Genomic DNA, 22657 nt, shown 5'->3' on the forward strand with positions numbered 1-22657 from the left:
CAATGAGGTCCACATTTAAGCCTGATCGATTTGATGTGGGCCTTCATAGTTGCACATATGGGGCTTATTTCAGTGATCCTTTTGGGCCAGTTTGTAATATTTGATAAGTTACTGAATTCGAGTGAAAATTTGGTAGGACCTTAGGTAAGATAACTTCTTTCGTCCAAAAATAAAGGGGTATGGTAACTTCTTAATTTAATAGATGTATTTTTTTTATAAATTTAATTTTGATGTCGATGTTTTACAGAATCATTTAATTATATGAGTTTAATTTTTTTAGATGACTATTTATACTGTTAATATAAAAAATATTTATTTTTACTGATGTATTGCTATTCTTTTATATCAACAGTGTATCACAATTGAATTTATTTTTTATTAAAAAAATATTAAGAGACTAAATTTTAGGTTAAAAATTAAAAAAATTAGTTAATATTAATCTAAATGCAAAATAAATGTAAGAAAAAATTACTGATTATTTAATATTTTTCACTTTTTTGTGAATTTATTATTGTTTTAGCATATTTTGATAATTAAATATTAAGATATGAATGCTACAAATAGTACTAGATACATTTTTTTTCGTAACATATTCATATATTTTAATGCTTAGATTTATAATGTACTGTTCTTTATACGGGTCATTCTACCAGTAACATAGGAACCCTCATAAAAAATGAAAATCCAGATTCTTATTTATTTATGATAGATGTCCTAAAAGAAAAACAAACTATTTGTAACAATTGATCTAAGCACTCATTGACATATTAGATGAACACTCCGATGCATTTCCCATATGCATAGTTTGAAGCATTTCATCTGACACACGACACATGCATATTGGGATCCGAAACTAAAACAAGGAATAAAATAAGGAATCACAATAACCATATCTACATCCTTAACCCCAGCAATCATATTGCATATAAATAAAAGCCTGGTGCGCCAACTATGGTCACAGCCCCAAGGATTCTCTGTTATATCCTAATCAATCAAAGGGGTGTGACGAGTATATATATATATTATATATATATGCAAGGTACAATTCTAGGTCCATTACGAAAAAGAAGATACTAGCAATAATGGTCTCCAATGAATTTCCATTATGCAATACATACACAAGAAGATTCTCTACGCAGCATGGGCAAACCCAACTCTACTTTTGCCATAATCAAAGACTGTGTGATAGCGTCCCATGAAGACATCTCCAAGGATCCTGCATTATCAAGAGATTTCATTAAGTGACAATCCAATCATAGGAATCAAATCAAATGAATCAGAATCAAAAGAAATTCAATGTAGTACCAGAGAGGGCCACGTGGAGGAGGAACATCCAAAGCAGTAAAGCCACTGATGCATTGGGCTTGAGGACCTTCCCCCACCTTGAGTATGTACTGAAGATAACAATTGCAAGAGTGGTTCAGAAAAACAGAACAATAGTGAAAAACTGAAAATGCAGATGATCAAGGTTTGAGGACACTATACATCGTGTGGGGAAAGGTCAAAAGTTTTTCCACCAATAGTGAAGGAGACAATAGGCATTGAAGAGATCTTTTCACAGTCAACAGATGATTGGCCCATTGGACTAGGCAATTTCTCACAAAGCTGCAATATCATCATTCATGAGTAAGGCCAGAATGAAGAGGAGAAAGCAGCATATTTACATTGTAGCTAGAATTTAAAGACTATCTCACCTGATTGACATAGTCTATGATCTTATCTTGTGTCTGATTCTGACTCAGTTGGTTCTGCATCCAAACAACAGCCATCTCACATGCAGAACAAGTAGCATCCCCGTATCCACCAGACAATTCTCTTTCTTTCCTGTCGACCACGCTCTCGATCCCCATACTGAAAGTATGTAAGATATTAAACATAATAATTTAAGCTTTCAAATTAGATAACAAAAATCAAAGGTTTAACATATTTGCACTCCTAACCTAACACCATGACTTCCATCAAAGGTGCATAGTCCAATTTGAGAGCAGATCTTCCTTGGGTTTGCCTACAGGTTCAAGTGAAAACCATTAAAAATAAATCGTTCTAAAAATGACTAAATCATTCATGGGCCATGACCATGAGAAAGAAATTCACCAAGAATGAGTTAAGAACTTACTTCAACCAAGAGTAAGTTCAATATTGTTTGTCCGTAGTGTTCAACGACAGATTTGCATTGTTGGCTTACAACTCCAGATCCTCCAATTGCTTGATTTATTTGTGTGATTATAGCCTACAAGAACAAGAACAATTTTCAATTTGTAGAAGCTTTTTCATTTGGCAAAAAAATATGTATTATTCTTTGCTCCTTATGGAATCATAGCAAAAGGTGTTGTATTCATACCGTTGGACCAGCCAACAAAGAAGTCCCCGAGTCTGCAATTGCTGAGCAGCCCTTTGCACAATATCCTGGGTAACAAATAGCAATATGACAGGGTAAGCACCAATGAACAAACCATGAAAATTCTATCACGTTCAAGCTATCAAAAAAAATTATCGGGAATTTTGCTCTAATATGTTGTTGTCTATACATACCAGTGGGTTTGCTACCAATAAGAACATCTCCCATGTCAAACTGTACAGAAAATTTTCAATAAATAATTATATAACAAAGAGCAATAGAAAATTAACATATGCAGCATATAAGTATAATAAACAATTTTTTTTAAATAACTAACCTGCCAATATCCCTTTTTTGTCACTGGCACATATGTATGTTCACCCTTAAAGTGAGAAGGATCAACACCACCAAACACAATCTCGCCACCCTGAGCGTCATTTGGATTACGATTGAGCCAAAATGAAAATACTGGATCCTTAACAAGACCCTGCTCAATCATATTGTACCTGTGACAAGAAAGTGCCTCATAAATGACAGAGATTAAACAAAAATGTTAGCAAAATATTTAATCAAGAGTTTAGATGTGGACAGATACCACAGTGGAACAGCTTTTCCAACTGCTATCTCTTGGAATCCAAGTCCAACCAAACCATCAAACTTAGCTGCTACAAATGTAACTCCAGGCTCTTTAGTTGCTTCAATGAATTCCTAAGAGGACCAAAACATGATTTATGTCATTTGATTTATCAATATATTATGAAAGAAGCCAATTTAACTGACACCCTCATCCTTTGAGGTGAAGGAAAAGATTAAATAAAAAGGGATTGACAATCAATTTTACCTGGTTCTTTACAGTTATGACACCAACTTTGACATCATCATAGCTAAAGAATCCAGAAATTGATCCAGTACCATATTGAATAGCAGCAGAAGTCCCTAAATAATATATAGAAAGGTAAATTATAAAGGAAAAATGAAAGGACACCATCTTGGTGTATGTGCAGTCTCCATCAACGTTCAATTGTTTGTATCGATCAAGTAAAGTGCAGACAAAGTAAGAAAGGCCCCCAAACAACTCAAAAAAATTACGAAGCAACATAAATCATGGAATTTATCATAAAGAAACTTCAAATCTCAATCAAAGCAAAGTAACAAACCATTTTCCTTATATGTACTTGATTCACTGGACTTATACTTGTTATGTACGTAGCAAGCAACCTGCACAATAATTGGAAATGTCTATGAACAAACCAGCATAACGGGGAAACAATGATAAGATAACATGGTAAGCATCTAAGAAACCTCACCGAGAAGTAACATTTAGATGATGGAACCCACATATTAGAGCTACCAGTATCAAAAATAACAGTGAACTTCTGGGGAGGGGTACCAATGCTTATTTCACCATAGTATTGAGCATCCAAGTAATTCTTCAACGCAACAATATCGGCGTCCCCGGGAGCTCCAAGGTAGTATTGGAGTATCATCTTCTTAATGGTGGACCTCATGGACTCAACATCTGTGAAGCCAAGGCGTGCAGCCAAGCGGTCATGGCCATCCAGCTTATTGAACTTTTTGAGCCCAATCCTATGCAGCCCCTCACCACCGGCGGCAGAGGAAACCAGAGAAAACAACAGGATTGACAGAACCAAACCCAGCATAACCATATTGGAGTTGTTTCCCATTTCAACCCTATTCATGATCCAAGTTCAGAAAATTCGATCAACAATGGAATAGTACAATTAATTTATTCATTCATACATAACTCTATCAACAATGTAACGCATGCCGTGAGTCCCTAACTTATTGTCATACGCGCATGTTTGCTATTTACTACTAACATTGATTAAATCAGCAGCATAAACCCCCAAAACTAGCAAATAATAACGATGCATGCAATGGGAAACAGAACTAACATAATTGGTTCCAGAGCGATAAGAATGAATGTAACAGCAATAATTAAAGAAAAAGAATGTAAGAACGCAAAAAGGAGAATAACGAAGGAGTTACGTACCAATGAAGAGAGGAAGAAAGGAATGAACGAATGAATGAAGAGCAAGAGAGGATGAAGTATTTAAAGAAGAGAAAAAGGAAGTGAGGTTGGGGTGGCACAGTTCGTGTGAGGAGTGGGACCAGCTCAGGTCAGCTAATAATCTCAACCGTTACACTTTATTGAGTGAATCAGGGCCGTTGATCGCAAAGGGAACGGTAGAGTTTTGGCGTGACGCGTTGGGGATCCATAACTGAATTTCGTTTGCGACTTACGTGCCCTTAAAGTCGAATGTGAATCTACTCGCCACCCCCTTTCTTTCTTTCCTTCACACCTCATACTTCTTTTTTACTTTTTCCTTTTTTAAGTATCTATTCTGTACTTGCCATTTTACTTTTTATTTCATTTTAACCAGCAAATAGTTTTAAAATAGTTATTGTGTAAATCGAATATGTTACTTCCAATTTCTAAAAGCTACACACAAATACACAATTCTTAACTATTAAATTACGATTGATTTTATGTTTTTTTTTTGTCATATGAAAAGTATATATCCAAGTATCTAATTAATTAATAATAATACTATTAATTTACTATTTAAATATTGTGTATAAACATTTGAAATCTTTTGGGTTTGTGTTATAATTTAGAAACTTTGATATATTTAGTTTTTTTTTTTTTTTCAAATGTATGTTTTATATGGTTAACTGACAATATGGTATCATATCATATGTAGTGTAACGTGTTTTTATATATATATTGTTACTCGGTTATCTACGACTACTAGCATGTAATATGATAAATTTAATCCCTTTTGAGTTATTATTTCAAATTCAATCCAACTCAATTTAACTTTTATTTTATTTATTTATTATTCCAATTTAAAGGAATATAAAATATTATGTTCATATAAAAAATTAATTATTAAATTAAATTATTACATATTTATTATTTTATTTATTTTTAATATATATTTTATATTTTAATATAAATTTTATATATATTTAATTTAATAATTAATTTTATATAAATAATTTAACGTATTATATTAAATTATTATATAATAATTTTTAATAATTAAATTCACATAAATACACCTGCACGACATACGCCAACTTCAACATTTAATTTTAAAATTTTGCATACGCCAACTTCAACATTTAATTTTAAAATTTTGCATTTATCCCATCGAATCGCTTAGAGAAAGACATGTTCAACGTTATTTCTTTAGCGATATACACGTTATATATGATGATGATTAATGGTTAATGATGATAATGATAAGTAATGTTAGTAACTGATAATTCATAAATGAGAAAATATTCCATAAGAAGAATGAAATAAAGAAAAAAAAAAAGAGGATAAATATTTGCGTGATAATGTCAAACATGATTCAGCGTGATGTAGATTTAAAAGGGGGCTCTATATATAATCAAAAGGCATAAGTTTTTGTTAAAATATTATTTTATCCTCAATTATTAATATATTGTTTTAATATTATTTTTTAGATAATTTTGTAGTTGTATTAATAAACACTTTAAATACTATGACCACTATCATAGTGAAAAATAGTTCAATCATTAAGTCTACAAGTTTTGTCCTAACAAGCAAAGTAACAACATATTATAAAACTAATAACAAAAGTATTTGCATGCAAGCACCGCGCTACTTTTTTTGTTTACTAAATATTATTGATTTGTTTTTAAAATAATATTTAATTATTTTATTGAATTTTATAATTTCACTAAACTTTTAATTAAGTTATTTTATTTAAAAGTTTATAATTATTCTTTAGTCTAATTAGCTAGATAAAAAAATTTTAATTAAGTCTCTACTATTAAACGTCTTTGTTAAACGATAGAAAATATTATTAGAATAGTTATTTGGTGAAAACTCAAGTGTAGTCGACTTCACGTGAAGTTGATAGCTAAGAGTCGTTACATGAAAATTTAGTCAAATCATCTTATAACTCTCAACTATCAACTTCACGTGAAGTCGACTGCACCTGAGTTTTCACCTTGTTTTTATGTTTGATATAGGATAATTTTGTAATATTATATAAGCAAATATAATATTATATAATTATGCATTTTTTAAAGATGACTACTAATAAGTGTTAAAAATAAATTTGATGGTTAGAATTTAAGAATGAATAGAAACCACAGTTTGAATAAGTTGTCTATATTTAGTTTTAATTTAAACCATTTATTTATTAGGATGTATTAAGTTTAGACGTCAAAGAAAAGTATAAATACATATATAATTATTTCATAAATAACAACACATAAATACATTCAATACATTCCTCTTCATTTTATATTCTTCGTGAGTGTGTGTGCCTTGTTCTTTTATTTTCCAACAAAGTGGTATCAGAGCCACTTATAAAATGTCTTCGTCAAAAAGAACTACTTTATCTTTTCAATATTCATAATTATCTAAGCTCAACTATGACAATTGGGCAGCCCGAATGAAAGCGATTCTCGGTGCTCAAGGAGTGTGGGAGATGGTTGAGAAAAGCTACATAGAATTAGAGAATGTGGACAAGCTAACAGAAGCTCAGAAGGAAGAATTAGAAAATAAAAGAAAGAAAGATCAATGTGCACTTACTATCATTCATTAAGGCTTGGATGATGATATGTTTGAGAAGATTGCTGATATAACTAATGCAAAGAAAGCTTGGGATACTCTTCAAAATTTCGTCATAGGAGTTGAAAAGGTGAAGAAGGTTCGTCTTCAAACTCTAAGGGTTGAGTTTGAGTCTCTAATGATGAAGGAGACTGAATCCATTTCGGATTATTTCACCAAATTTTTGACGGTAGTGCACCAAATGAAAAGGCTTGGAGAAAAATTAGAAGATGTTCAGATTCGATATAGATGAAATCGTGGAAGCGGACCTTTGATTTCCTTAGACCACGTAAGAATTCGTCGTTCGATTGAATCTTCCCGGAATGGGCGTTATGGCAAAGAACAAGAGGAAAGTGTGGAGCTTCGTGGGGATCGTATGTCAGCATCGGCCTATAGACTGCCTTAGACCGGAGTGCCCCCATAGAAATTGTCTACCTGAGACTGTCCCTTGGCCCGTAGGTCCTGGCACAAGGTTAGAATTCTAGAACTTATCTGATCTGTCATATCTAGTTGACCTGGTCGAACCTCTTTAGGATTAGGATGGCTCTGTCCTAGCTAGACCGAGTCACAACTACTTATTATATTCTAGAAGACGTGTTGTTGAGAAAATCCTTCGTTCTCTCAACTCAAAATTTTACCATGTGGTGGTAGCCATTGAGGAGTCCAAAGATTTGGATACAATGTCCATTGATCAGTTGAATGGTTCCTTACGGGCCCATGAAGAAAGAATGGAAAAAGGCAAGCAAGAACGTGTGGAGCATGTCTTGCAGGTAAAACTTTCGTGGAATGCTAGAGGAGAAACCAATGAAAGTGGAAGACAAGGACGAGATCGAGGCCGTGGACGAGGACGAGGACGTGGTTACGGAAGAGGAAGATATGAGAAAAATTATTCTCAAGAGAAAAGAAATCAAAATTTTTCTCGAGGTCGTGGAAGAGGAAGAAGAGTTGACAAAAGACATATTGAATGCTATTCATGTGGAAAGAATGGACATTATTCTTGGGAGTGTCAGACATCCAAAGAACAAGAAAATAAACTTGTTATGCACAGTGAAGATGTTGAAGAACCAACATTATTCCTTACGCTCAAGGAAGATCAAAATTCTGAAGATAGTACGTGGTATCTTGACAATGGAGCTAGCAACCATATGACAAGTGATAGGAGTAAATTTGTAGCACTCGACACCAACGTAAAAGGATACATGCGTTTTGGTGATGAATCAAAAGTAGAGATCAATGGCAAAGGGACGATTTTATTCGAGCTGAAGAATGGAAGTCATAAGATTCTTACCAATGTTTATTACATCCCAAAGATGAAGAATAATATCTTGAGTATTGGGCAACTTATGGAGAATGGTTGCAAGATAGTCATGGAAGATCGCTATCTTTTGCTTAGAGATAAAAATGAAAATCTTATTGCTAAGGTTTCTATGACAAGAAATCGTATGTTCTTGTTAAACATGAGAAGTGGTGGAGCTATATGTTTGAAGTCATGTATTGAAGATCCACCATGGATTTAGCATATGAGATATGGACATTTAAGTTTTGGTGGACTCAAAGAATTGGGAACAAAAAAGATGGTAAAAGGAATTCCAACAATTGATCATCCTCATCAGTTATGTGAAGCCTGCTTACTTGGAAAACATTCAAGAAAGAGTTTTCCAAAGCAGTCCAAATCAATAGCTACCAAGCCACTTCAACTTATCCGCGCGGATGTTTGTGGACCTATCAAACCTTTGTCACTTGGTAAGAGCGCCTATTTTTTGCTTTTCATTGATGATTATTTAAGAAAAACATTGGTTTATTTCTTGAAGCAAAAGAGCGAAGCATTCAAGAAGTTTAAAGCTCTCGTTGAAAAAGAAGGTAGCTATGAGATAAAAGCTCTCAGAACTGACAGAGGTGGAGAATTCACTTCAAATGAATTCAAGTTGTTTTGTGAAAATCATGGTATTCGACGTCCCTTAACTGTTCCTAGATCGCCTCAACAAAATGGAGTTGTTGAAAGAAAGAATAGGACAATTCTAAATATGGCAAGAACGATGTTAAAAAGTAAGTCATTACCAAAAGAGTTATGGGGAGAAGTAGTTGCATGTGTAGTTTATCTCTCAAATCGCTCACCTACCAAGAGTTTGAGAGATATAACACCTCAAGAAGCATGAAGTGGTTTGAAGCCTAATGTATCACATTTAAGGGTATTTGGATCTATTGCATATGTCCAAATTCCTGAGCAAGAAAGATCGAAGCTTGATGATAGGAGCCAAAAGCTTGTATTTATTGGTTATGAGGATAATACTAAAGGCTATAAATTCTTCAATCCCATCAATAATAAAGTAATAATAAGCAGAGATGTTGAGTTTGAAGAAAATGCAAAGTGGGACTGGAGTACACAAAATAAAGTCACTTATGATTTTCTTCCTTACTTTGAGGAAAAAGAAGCCCCGATGCAAGAAGTGTAAGGCAAAATCGATCCTTCAGCACCAGCATTAACCCCACTAGCATCATCATCATCTTCTCCATTCTCTAGTTCAAGCGAAGGCCCTCATAGATATCGAAGTCTCTCTGATCTCTATAAGCAAATAAAAAAAATTAGAGGATGAAAATTTATTGTGTTTACTCTCCAATGATGAGCCTTTAAGTTTTAAAGAAGCTGTCAAATATGAGAAATGGATACAAGTTATGGAGGAAGAAATTCAAACAATTGAGAAGAACACTTGGAAACTTGCATCACTTCCAAGTGGTCATCAAGATATTGGAGTCAAATGGGGTTTACAGAGTTAAGAAAAACTCTAAAGGTGATGTAGAAAGGTATAAGGCAAGAATCGTTGCAAAAGGGTATAAGCAGAAGCAAGGAATAGATTATGATGAGGTGTTTGCTCCAGTTGCTCGCTTGGAGACGATAAGGCTATTGTTGTCACTTGCAGCACAGAACAACTGGAAAATCCAACAAATGGATGTGAAGTCTGCTTTTCTGAACGGTAATTTTCTGGAAGAAGTTTATATTGAACAACTTTTGGGTTTTGTTGTTGAGGGTTGTGAAGATAAAGTTTTAAGGCTTAAAAATTCCTTATATGGACTGAAGTAAGCTCCAAGAGCTTGGAATGATCGTCTTAATACGTATTTTCAAGATAATGGTTTCACTAGGTGCATTCATGAATATGCACTCTATGTGAAAGAGGAAAGAGGAAATTTGTTATTTGTTTGTGTCTATGTGGATGACCTTATATTCACAGGAAACAATCAAATAATGTTTGAAGAATTTAAGAAGGTAATGGCTCAAGAATTTGAGATGAGTGATATGGGACTAATGTCTTATTATCTGGAAATTGAAGTGAAACAAATAGAGGATAGAATTTTTATCTCACAACAGGCTTATGCAAGAGAGATATTGAAGAAACTCAATATGCTAGATTGCAATCCTACCAATACACCTATGGAATGTGGAGTCAAACTTTTCAAAGAGGAAGAAGGTGTAAGAAAAGTTGATCAAACATTATTCAAAAGTCTCGTGGGGAGTTTAAGGTATTTGATCTGTACCAGACCTAACATTTTATTTTCAGTTGAGTTAGTTAGTCGTTACATGGAGAATCCAACAGAAATCTATATGAAGGCAGCCAAGAGAATTTTTCGCTATCTTAGAGGCACTCTTGAGTATGGCATGTTTTATTCAGCTTCAGATGAATTCAAATTAATGGGCTATTGTGATAGTGATTATGTTGGGGATATTGATGACAGGAAGAGTATTACTAGCTTTGTTTTCTTTTAGGAAATAATGCAATTTTTTGGTGTTCAAAGAAACAACCTATAGTCACTTTTTCAACTTGTGAAGCTGAATATGTTGCTGTCACTGCCTGTGCATGTCATGCAATTTGGCTGAAGATACTACTGAAGAAACTTTATTTTGAGCAAGTTGAATCCACCAAGATCATGATGGACAATAAGTCAGCGATTGCCCTAACAAAGAATCCAGTATTTCATGACAGAAGCAAGCACATAGAAACAAAGTATCATTACATTCGACAATGTATTGAGAACATGTATATGGAGGTTGAATATGTGAAATCACTTGATCAAGTTGCTGACATTTTCACAAAACCTATTAAATATTATGCTTTTTAAAAGTTAAGGATTATGATTGGAGTGAAAAAATTATCAAGTTTAAGGGAGAATGTTAAAAATAAACTTGATGATTAGAATTTAAAAATAAATAGAAACCACAGTTTGAATAAGTTGTCTATATTTAGTTTTAATTTAAACCATTTGTTTATTAAAATGTATTAAGTTTAGACGTCAAAGAAAAGTATAAATACATATGTAATTATTTCATAAATAACAACACACAAATATATTCAATACATTTATCTTCATTTTATATTCTTCGTGAGTGTGTGTATCTTGTTCTTTTATCATTCAACAATAAGGAGCTAATTTATAAAATATATAGTATATAAAAATTTAACTATTTTAAATTATAAAGACTTAATTAAAAATTTGATAAAATTATATGCACTAATAAGTTAAAATAATTAAACTTTTTTAAAATATAAACGTGTTGAATCTGCTCATGTTCTTTTCTTTTCCAGAATTTTAGTATATACTTCTTTGACGGTAATAGCTTTTATTAGAAGATTATACGAAGATAAGAATAAATTATAAAGTTCCAAATTATATGGGTATGTAGTAATTAGTAGTAGAAGTGTAGAAGTGTAGAAGGGAGCTTGAAGAAAAAGGAGTGGGCAACAAGGGAAAACAAAAGCAAATTATTTTAAATAAATAAATAAATAAGAAGCTTGGAGTAGAAGGGGGATGGAGGAAGACATTGCCAAGAAGCAAAGGCAATGTCACAAGTCACAACATATATATGTATGTAAAGATAAACTGGATTTGGATAGAAAAGGAAAGAGGGTAGCCCTAGTGTGGAGTGCTATGCAAGTGCAAGTAACTGAAGTAAGCAATGCAAGCTCAATCAATACATATGATTTGGTAGTTGCCGCTAAATATAATAGAACATGGATGATCAAACAAAACATAGCATTGATGGCATGCTTATTCCACTCTTATTTTCCATAACAATCCAATCAAAACCACCGTGGATATTATTATTATTATTATTATTAGTATTTGCTCAAGCGTATGGGCATAAAAAAGGGATGTATCTCAATAAGTCTTCAACGATATTGATGCCTATTTTTATCATTATATACCGAAAAGCTTCATTGAATTAATCACATAAACCCAATCAGTATATGTCTATCTACAATGCCTTTTCCATTTTTTCCTTCAAATGTGGTAGCACTTACACCAAACTCACGTTTTCTCATCGTATGATAATATTTTGGATGAGTAGGATCCCCAAAATCATTTATGATGATCACATGCAGTAGCTAAACTTTCAATTTAATTAATTATTTTTTTTACGCTTTTTAATAAGTTAATTAATTTCTTCAAAAAAAATAATTTTACGATATTTGAATCGTATTATAATTTTATGTTCTATATATTTTATTATTTTTCTTTTGATTTTACGTAAAATCTTAATTTTTGCTATCTTTAATAATTGAAAGAAAATTGCGTCATCCTCAGGTTTGAAATTAGATATTAAAAAATAGTGATAAAATATTTCATTTAAATAATAATTAACTATAGTTTTTCTTTTTGTGTGTTGGGGTGGGAGAGAAACATGCATGAGCCCTTTGTTGTTTTTGGTACTGTGAAAGGCTTCTAATTTTTGGACGTTGTGAAAGGCTTTCTAACCTATGTGAGTATTAAAAAGTTTAGTCATGTTGAGATGTGGCTGTGAAGCCCAAAGCATGCTCGTTTTTGGACTTTGTATATGGGGTGGCCCAGTAAATGACTATCTCAAAAAAAAAAAAAAAAGAATTGAAGGCATAGGCATGCTTGTAATGCTGCTATCTGATTTTATTGCAAGGATGTATCTAATTTGTGCCCAAGAGCACTGATATAGTTTTAAGAGTTTATCACTAAAGTGTAATAAATTTAAGTATCTAATGTAAGTAAAGTAAAAAATATATATCTATAATGTCAGTTGAAAAAAAAAACATATTTACTTTCTAAGTTCATTAAAAGATGTTTTTGAACAAAACATTTATCTAGATACATCAATCTTTTTTGTTCATAAAGGATATATTTATTTAATAAAAAAATATAGTAGCACAATTTGCCGATTCACCATAAATACTTGTATTTTTTTTTCCCTTCGGAATAAATAAATCATAATATAGATCCCACTAAGGCACTACGTACCCAATTTGATTCGAAAATCGACGGATAAAATCGGACTAATTTGAGTATGATTTTCATCATAAACTTACTAAAATCCAATCCGTTACATGTATGCCTTGTCCAAAATGAGTGTGTTTCTATGCCCCCTTATTCACAAGGAACATGACCTTTAAATAATTGAATGTTTCCTTCCCACTTGGCCCAATGGCCTATAGTATATTTGGTTTTGGATAGAGTCAAAAGAAAGCGCCAATGAAGACCCATTTGTACGGTGGATGAGGTACGGTGCGACCCTTTGCATGCACCCCAAGGTAACATGTCTTCCTAAATACCCTCCCACGATTGGTCCAATCTCATTTTAAAAGTGTGGCCACTAACGTGAACGCGACGCCTTCTCCGCACCATAAGTCAAATTTTGTATCCTTCTTTCTCCAATCAAAATCCACCACCCCCTAATTAAGTTGACCTTATTCTTAACTTAATTAATACAACTAATATTGGTACTAATCACTCCCTTAATTACTACTAAACTACAAGTACGTATCCCAAGAACACACGAAGCTGCTAAGAAACTCACTAGCCTTCTCCCTAGCTACCCTACCCTTAGCTAAGTCCACCTTTGGATTACTACTTCCTACCACTCAATTACGTGTCAATATCAAATAGCAGTGGCCGTATTAATTGACCTAATTATTAGAAAATTCCCAATTTTATTTGCAAACGCGCATTTTTCATTCGCTAGCTCAAGCTGTATCTGACCATCTTCTCCCCTTTTTTTTAAAAAAAAATTCCTTTCTTTTTTGTTGTTTAGGCAATCGGTCACATCTAAGTTGTTTTCCATATTTGTCACCAAGGATCAAGGCCGATATAAGAAAAGAGCTAGAGGAAGATGACACTAACGAAGCAAAATTAAATAAACTAATAAATAAAAGAAAGATAATACATATTCTTTTTTTTTTTTTCGTTTCGAGTCTTATATCTATTTACTCTGAATATTTTGAATATAATACAAAATTATTCAAAGTTGAAAGATAAAACAAAAGAATGAAGCTTTTTTTTTTCCTTATCTCCCCAGCCCATGATGATACACCTAGCTAATCCGTCCCTAATACATGGACAAAAAAGTATATGAACATAAATTTATAACTTCATTTCCCCTTTCCCCATGTACATAAAAAGAGAAAATTATACAGTAATTAACAAAAAGAACCAAAGAACACAAAGGGATTTAGTTTAATTTAATTCCCCGAAAAGCTGCTAATTGTTGTCCTGTTGCTCATACTAGGATTGCTGCCGCTGTTGTTGTTGTTGTTACCGTCTCCAGTGCTGTTTGGTTGATTATTATTATTGTTACCTCCGATGATGGAGGAGATGGCGGCTGCGATAGCGGCAGTGAAGTTAGGATCGGTGGTGATGGCTGCGGTGACGGAATCAGCCAGGGATGGCGGCTGTTGTTGTGGTTGGTTGTGGTGCAAAGGTGGCCTTGAAGCTTGGATTCCCAATTGAGAAGAGGCAGCAACTTGTTGAGACAATTGAAGACCGGAGAATTTTGATTGATTATATAAGGCTTGATTCCCAAAGTTCTGGGGGTGGCCTTGGAAATTGGGTAGCTGGAACAAAGGGACAGCATTAAGAGGATGATGATGCCTGATTGGAGGAGTGGAAGTATTATTAGTATTATTTGATGATGATGGGTTTTGTGTGAGGTCCAATGTGACAGTTGGGAATGGTGCCGAAGCTGAGAGTGTTGCCATGCTTGAAGAAGTAGAAGAAGTAGAGCACGATGGAAAAATAGCTCTTGCTAGGAGGTTTGGGTTCATGATTCCATCTGCACTTGACATGGAACCTGACAGTAACATGGTGGCAGCTGCTGTGGTGGTTGATGCCATAGCCATGGCTGCCGGTGGTAGCGGATGGCTGTGTGTTCCTTCATATGTAGTTACCAAAATAGTTCTGTCCTCAGCACAACGTTGAACCTATATGGGGAAGATTATTGTTAATTACATTATGGGGAATAATGAACTCGTAATTAATGGATTGATTATGTTAATTAGGAACTGACTTGTTTGCGAACTGGGCAACCAACTGCCATAGTGCATCTGTAATAAGCTCGAGGACATGGATTTCCCTTTGCCATTTTTTGTCCATATTTTCTCCACTGGCATCCATCACTGATCTGAAATTATACAGAGATTAATTAAGTTGAGTCTGATAAGTTAGTTAATTGGTTGATCCATATGAAGAAGAGAGATAGAGAGAGAGATACCATGGGAGCTTCTGAGCGAGCACGGACTGAGACACGGGCTTTTCTCATGGTGGCTTCAGAAGAGGATTGGTCCATGGTGGGGTTGGGTTTTTGGAGCTTGTTGGGAGCGGGACCCCAAGCTTGTGATTGTGAATCTGGACTGTCTTCCCTCTCGTTCTTTCCATTGCTATTATTCCTGATTCCAACTTGGGCGTGAGGTGTGCTGGATCGTGTTCTTTCATCAGAAGAAGAATCTGATGCTTGATTATCGTTTCCTACATCAAGCAACTGTCTGGCTTCCCCTCCCACTACTACTTTTCCCTCAACAACCTCATCATCTACTTGTTCTTGTTGCTGTTGTTGCAGTAATGTAACAAGATGCATTTGCAAGGCGGTGTAGTTACCGCTCACGTGGCTCAGCATCTCTTTCAGCTTATGGTTCTCGGCATTCATGCGTTCAAGCTCCACTTGCAACATCGCTAGCTGATCATCATCATAATCAAATATCATTCTCAATTCACAATTATCAATTATCTTGCTAATTACTAATTAGTAGCAACAGGTACGTACCTCAATTGCCTTGGCTTTCTTATCTTCACCATCTGATGATGATACTCCACCATCATCCACCGTAGATTCATCGCTTCCAGTGTTGGCAGTAAGCAGTTGCAAACCCGTCTGAGATCATATAATTAACACACAATTGTTATTACCACATAATTAATGATCTTAATTAAATGGGAAAAAACTATGTTAATTAATTAATTACATAAACTTTGGTGGAAGAAGGTATATCATCATGGTGGGGAATCTCCTGCTTGACGGATATGTTGGGCTTAACATGCTGCTGCTCTTGTGCCTTGTTCCTGTTATCGGAGAAGAAGTCAACAACCACCTTGCGGTTACTGTCATCGTTGTTATGATCATCGGCGGGGCGAGTAAGGTTGACGGGGAATCCCAACAGCGGAAACATCTTATGTGAAGAAGAAGAAGAAGCAGCAGCGGAAGAAGAATGAAAGAATGGGATGGTTGGAGAGGAACAAGTTTCAAGGGTGAGACCCCATCCCTTGTCCATATAATTATAATAAGAATAGAAAGACAGAGAGATATAGAATTGAAAGAGAAGGTTGAGTTGAGAGTTGAGATTAGAGAGAGAGAGATTTTTGTAAAGTGTGTGAAGTCTTTTCCCAGTGCTATGGGATGGGGTATATAAAAGAAAAGGGCAAGGGTTGGGGAGCGTAAACCAAGTGAGAAATTGAGAATTCTATTTCTATGGGATTTGATTCATCTTTTTCCCAATCCCAACATGTTGCGTCAGATGGTGCGTCACCGTGGAAAATGTCCGTATCCACCTACTCAAATTACAATTACGCCCACCGTTTTTCTCTATCATTACTGTATTACCCTATCCATGCAATTGTTAATTAGTATTTATTTATCATATACATAAAATAAAGTCTAGGGATTATAATGTATCTCGCTATATTTCCAAATATAAATCAATATTAGTAAATAAAATTAAGGTCAAATAATGTTTACTTGATAGATTAACTAACCCAATGCAGACACACACTTCTTCATTGAAACACCTAGCTATTTGTTTGGATTTTGCTAAATTTATTAGTAAGAAATAAAAACAGTATCGTAGCAGGGGTTATTGCATTTTGAGGCAATGAATTTCCGGTCAATGAGGGAAAGGAAATGAAATGATAAAAATGGGCACCCGACCATGACCACAATTTAGTTGGAATATACAGTATACAGTGCTTTTTTCCATTTTCTTTTTTATTTTCTGAACGAAAAGAAAAAGGGATGGAGAAGCATAGACGTGGGGGATGTTTCGTCTATGTTTCGTGAAGAAAGGGTTTGACTAACTTAACTCATTTCATAATGGAAGAAAGATATGCAGCTGCCACCGCCCCCGGTATCACACGCCCATATCCACGTGATCAAATGAACCCTTTCCCACCCTCCCCCGGCCCCTCTTAATTACCTTCCTCTCTTCACTTTAATTACCATCCATTTATATCTTACTCAGAAGTATAGATGCAGTTTAGATAATGATGTTTGTGTTATCTTTAGTAAAAATAATATTCTTTTTTAATGTTGTATACATTATGACACTCATATAGTATATAAATTTTAGAAATTAATTGAATTTAATTTATTTTAAAATTAATTTTAGAAATAAGTATTGCATGTCTCATACGTATAAAAAAATTATAAAATTTATAGACTTATGCATAATTATTAGAGTGATCTTTTATAATTATTTAATAATACAAAAATTCAGCAAATGATGCATCATGTAACAGTGTGAATTACTACAAATAGTGTGTTTAATAGTCCTACAAAATATGATGGGCATATACAACTTTAATTTGTGCTTTTTTTTTTATATAATATTAAAGAGACACAAAATACAAAGTCAAGAAAAGAAGAGAGACTGAAGAGAAGAAAGCTAAAAAGAAAGACAAGTCAACGAATTTGACGGCCATGGGTGTGTGTGTCTTGTGAATGATCACGATCATGTGGGTGGTGCGTGGGATGACCGAAGACTGGGTGGCCAAGTAACTTAGTCTCTGCATGGGCCCCACTACTTTTCATCTATTCAATTTAGATCCACGCTTCTCCCGGGAACCTTGTTGACTTGACCCTTTATTTTGTGGGGCCCTTTCACCTGCTCACAGTTTCTTATTACTGCTATTTTCTCCTTTAAATCACTCCTTGCTTCCACATTATTCTTATGATCTCATGACATTACTAATTTATTATTAGTAGTATCTAAATCACTGGTATGGTTCATGAATGGCCTTTAATGAAAAAAGTTGCATTCAGCTGTGGGATATATGGGCAGCAGAAACAATTGTTTCATTCAATCAAGAAATATATATATATATATATATATATATATATAATTAAGTATGGTTTAATATAGGCCAAATTTCTTTAAAATATAGTATATATAAAAATCAACCAGTCACTACTTTTTGCTCATATAGATGAATGAATGCAAGTATATAAAAATTATTAGGAGATCAATATTTTTGGTTAATTTTAGTTAATATTTTAGATCAAATATTTTATTTTTTATACTATTAAGATTTGTAATTTTGAATTAAGAATTTATATTTAATATTTAAGATTTTAAATTGATCAAATATTTACTAAAACTAATAAATTTATGAGCATATACCCAAATAAGTTTCTAACAAATTTTACATTGGATGTTGGTCCTTAAAAAAAATTATTACGAGGAAAGCTAGGGGTTAGCAACTTTTGTGATTTATAGTCATTAAGTAGTCATCAATGATGATTTTAATGGTGTGAGATTTTATCTAATGACTAAGAATTACTCATTTTTCTTTTGCTGATTACATGCTGACCAAAATTTAATAAAGTTGTTGGTCTCTAGATTTTTTCTTTTATTATATAGATATTCTTAAATTTTACAAAAATAAGATATATAAGTTATTTTATTATATTTTTAAAAATTTATTTGTCTAAATAAAAATAATAAATTTGACTAAAAAAAATTATTTATTTTATTTTTGTAAAATTTAAAAATTTCAATGTAATAATATTTTTGGAAGACAAACGTCTCATACAAAATTCTTCGAGGACCTATTTAAATATATATAAAAAAATGATCTTATATATTAGACTAATAACTACATAAAATGAAATTTCTGTCACTATTTCAAAAGAACCAATAGTAAAGCATACTCGTAAATCTCTGATTATTATTCTATGACTTTCTAATATTATATAAATATTTTTGGTCAGAAAACTGGTCGCTGTCTTTGCCAACGGGTCTATGGGGTAATTTGTGAGAGTCTTCTGCCAACTACCACGGCCTCACAATGATGAATAATCATATGCCAATTTTTCGTTTGCCTTAGCTTCTTGACACAACAAATTAAAAAGGGTATATTCCTTTCAAAATTTTGCATATAAAATAAAAACATAGCAATTTGTTCAAGTAAGATTATTTGGATGGGGATCGGTAGCTACTACACTCAGCCAGCTCTTATATATGCGATTGCTCTATATGGATTTAGTTAACAACTATTTTTTAAGAATAAAAATTAAAATTGTTATCAGCAGAATATTTTAAATATTCGATTTTAATAAATACATAATAATTAAATTTAAAACTAAATTTTACATATTTTTATAATCTTTTTTATTAATATGTATCCTAAAAATAGATATTAATTAATTTTTTATTTTATTTTTTATGGGAGTACATTTGTTTTTTTATTTACATTGTGATTATTAGTGGTTTTAGGGATTTTGGGATCAATCGTGTTAGAATCCCTTGCGTAATTTTGATCAATTAAGTTTTTTAAGAAATAAAATTCAAGCATAGTTAATTTTATGTAAATTTAATAATTAATAATTAATAATGACTAAATAATAATTTAATTAAATATATTAAATTATTTAATAATTTTTAACTATTAATTTTATATAAAATTAATTGCACATAAATTTTTTTTCCTTCTGAAAACCCTACATGTATGTATACCTGCTATTACTCTACAACGACGATATCGCAAAACTAAAACAACTTATTATTATTATTATTATTATTATTATTATTATTATTATTATATATGACGGCAAAAAAACCATATAATATCTAAGGAAAAGAGGATTGGCACCGGGTAAATAATGGACTTAACAGCGGTTCCAATTGGCGATTACATTGCTGAAAATTTCATATCACGTGAAATTTCTTCAACTATCGTCATAACCATCTATGGTATACAAGTTGATTAATTCATATATATACAACGTATTAATTATTATTTTCCTCCATCTAGATCTAATTCCTATCTAAATAAGTGTGTTTTTCGCTTAACCTAGTGATCAACTTACATTTGATGCGTTTTAGCTTTTGTTTTTTTTTTTAATACCCGGTGAAGTCTACGATGATGATCATTAGAGTGATTATAGTAGTTATATATAACTTTGACAATATTTTAAAATTAAGTATTGTTAAGGTTATATTTTTCTATTATTTGAGAATATTTTTTAAAATTAAAAAAGTATTTTTAAATAATTAAAAAATATTATTTTAATTTTAATAATATTATTTAATTAAGTGCTTTCAAAGTTACACACCGTGACAGATCTCAAAAGTTTTGATAATAGAAATAAGATATATATAATATGACAATAATTTTTATAAAAAAAATATTATGTGTACATAAAAAATTAACTATTAAATTATTTATTATGTATTTATGTATAAATATATATTATTTAATTTATTCTTAATATATATGTTTTGTATTTTAATGTGAATTTAATTATAATGGTATAAAATAATTTTACATGTATATCTAATTATATAATGTCACATCAATAAAAATAATTACTTTTTTATTGACGATGTGAATAGTCATAAAAAAAACAAATATAATTATACAACTGTGCAAAATGTTTTACACTATCAATACATCATTATTAGGGATCTTACACTTGCAAAATAATAAACAGAAATCAGAACAATAAACAGGAATTAGAATAATAAACACAAAAACATCAAAACGAAATTCAAAATCAAAATCATAAACAAAATTTTAAACATAGAATCATCAAAATAGAAATTAAAAAAAAATCTAAATCAAAATAGAATTAAAAAACCCTAAATTTAAACTAATAGTGAATTAAATATAAAAAACAATTAAATTTCTAATACGAACATCTAAGTTGTAAATTTTCTAATACATAATAAATTAAAATGAAATAAATTAGGGTTTAGGGTTTAACTATCCAAAACTAATTGGTGAGTTACTTGGAGACAGTGGCGATACAGATGACTTTTCTAGCGTGGTGGTAGCACGGACGAAGTAGCGACGACAATGATCAACCGATAGGGCTGCATTATGGTAATTTTTAAATAAATTAAAAAGATAGTAGGAATAAAGAGAAGGACAACATTCCTAGAGGGAGGAAGGAGGAAGCTCGGGCAACACAGAGAGCAGCGGTGACAACGATAGCAGCAGTGGTGGGAGCGACGAAACGGCGACGATAAAGCGATCAACGCGACACAATGAGTCTACGTAGTCTTTGAACGTTGTTGGTGGTGGCCGACGCTGGTGGAAGGTTGCGGGAGCTAGTTTGTGGAGGAGAGAGATAGAGAAAGGAGAAGGTTAGAGGGAAAGAGAGTAGTTCAAACATGAGGGGAGAAGGTTCACGATTCGAATTTAAGGCAAGATTATCGTCGGATTTACCGGTAGATAAATCCGATGGTAACGTTTTGCGAATGACCAAACGCAACGTTCCGTTAATTCGGATCAGTAAATCTGACGGTAATAGTCGTGTCAAATTTTCTTTTTTTCCCTCCAATTTTTACCGGCGAATTTATCGTCAGAAAACCAAATCCGACAATAATTTTTTTATCCGACGAATTTATTGCCAAATCCGCTAGTAAATTCGCTGCTAATGTCCGATGCGAAATCCGAAGGTATTCAGCATTTTTCTTATAGTGGCTCTTGATGATATTCATAATTTAGAAAGTTCTTTTAATTAATGTAGTTGTTTCAGGAAAAACTAAAACTAACTTTAAAAGAAGAAACATCAATGGATTAATATTATTCTTTCGAATTGATTTCTAAAAAAAAAAACACTAATATTATTTAAATTTAAAAATTATTCATTATAATACATCTCTAATATGAAGTTTCCAAATTGAATATCAAATTCCAAAAGTGAAGTAAAATATTATTGTGAGGTTAAAATTAATAATTTAATAAAAACAAATAAATGTCATTATCATATACTATTAAAAAATGTTCAAATTGTAGTGAGGCGCTTGTTCCCATACTAATGCAAGTAGAAGCATTCTGGTCATACAGTAACTATAACTACTTACTTATATAAGTAAATGGTTAAATTAGTCCCTGAAAAATTATTATTTTTTCAAATTGGTCATCGAAAGTTTTTTTTTTTAATCAAATTCGTCCTTTAAAATTTTAAATTAGCCATATTAGTCCTTTCGTCACTTTCATTGCTAACGGCGTCAGAGTTTGTTGATGTGGTACATTAAGTAATATCATAGCACACAGTAGTCCTAATTGACTATTAACATGATTAGTTTATAAAATTAGATCAACTCAATCCCAAATTGAGAGATTTTAATCCCTTGAGTTCTCCCTTCAATTAGACTTTGATTTGATTTAATTTCGTAAACTTATTATGTTAATAATCA

At 32.4% G+C, this 22657-nt stretch overlaps 2 protein-coding genes across 2 annotated transcripts; both read right to left on the reverse strand.

Moving 5' to 3' along the window:
- Positions 1 to 672: 672 nt before the first annotated feature.
- Positions 673 to 4491, reverse strand: LOC112741236 (aspartic proteinase A1). Its single transcript, XM_025790125.3, has 14 exons — positions 4353 to 4491; positions 3646 to 4030; positions 3496 to 3556; positions 3180 to 3274; positions 2934 to 3046; positions 2676 to 2844; positions 2533 to 2572; positions 2342 to 2406; positions 2117 to 2230; positions 1941 to 2005; positions 1695 to 1851; positions 1486 to 1605; positions 1306 to 1394; positions 673 to 1216 (listed from the first exon to the last, which is right to left on the reverse strand). Exons 2-14 carry the CDS (start codon positions 4021 to 4023, stop codon positions 1132 to 1134), a joined length of 1551 nt encoding a protein of 516 aa, XP_025645910.1. The 5' UTR covers positions 4024 to 4030; positions 4353 to 4491; the 3' UTR covers positions 673 to 1131.
- A 9627-nt stretch (positions 4492 to 14118) lies between these two features.
- LOC112741237 (probable WRKY transcription factor 31) lies at positions 14119 to 16763 on the reverse strand. The gene is made up of 5 exons (XM_025790126.3): positions 16205 to 16763; positions 16006 to 16113; positions 15457 to 15918; positions 15253 to 15366; positions 14119 to 15166 (listed from the first exon to the last, which is right to left on the reverse strand). Exons 1-5 carry the CDS (start codon positions 16508 to 16510, stop codon positions 14429 to 14431), a joined length of 1728 nt encoding a protein of 575 aa, XP_025645911.1. The 5' UTR covers positions 16511 to 16763; the 3' UTR covers positions 14119 to 14428.
- Between the last annotated feature and the right edge of the window lie 5894 nt (positions 16764 to 22657).

This window comes from Arachis hypogaea, chromosome 14, assembly GCF_003086295.3.
Source record: "Arachis hypogaea cultivar Tifrunner chromosome 14, arahy.Tifrunner.gnm2.J5K5, whole genome shotgun sequence".
In the NCBI taxonomy this organism is placed as follows: Eukaryota; Viridiplantae; Streptophyta; class Magnoliopsida; order Fabales; family Fabaceae; genus Arachis; species Arachis hypogaea.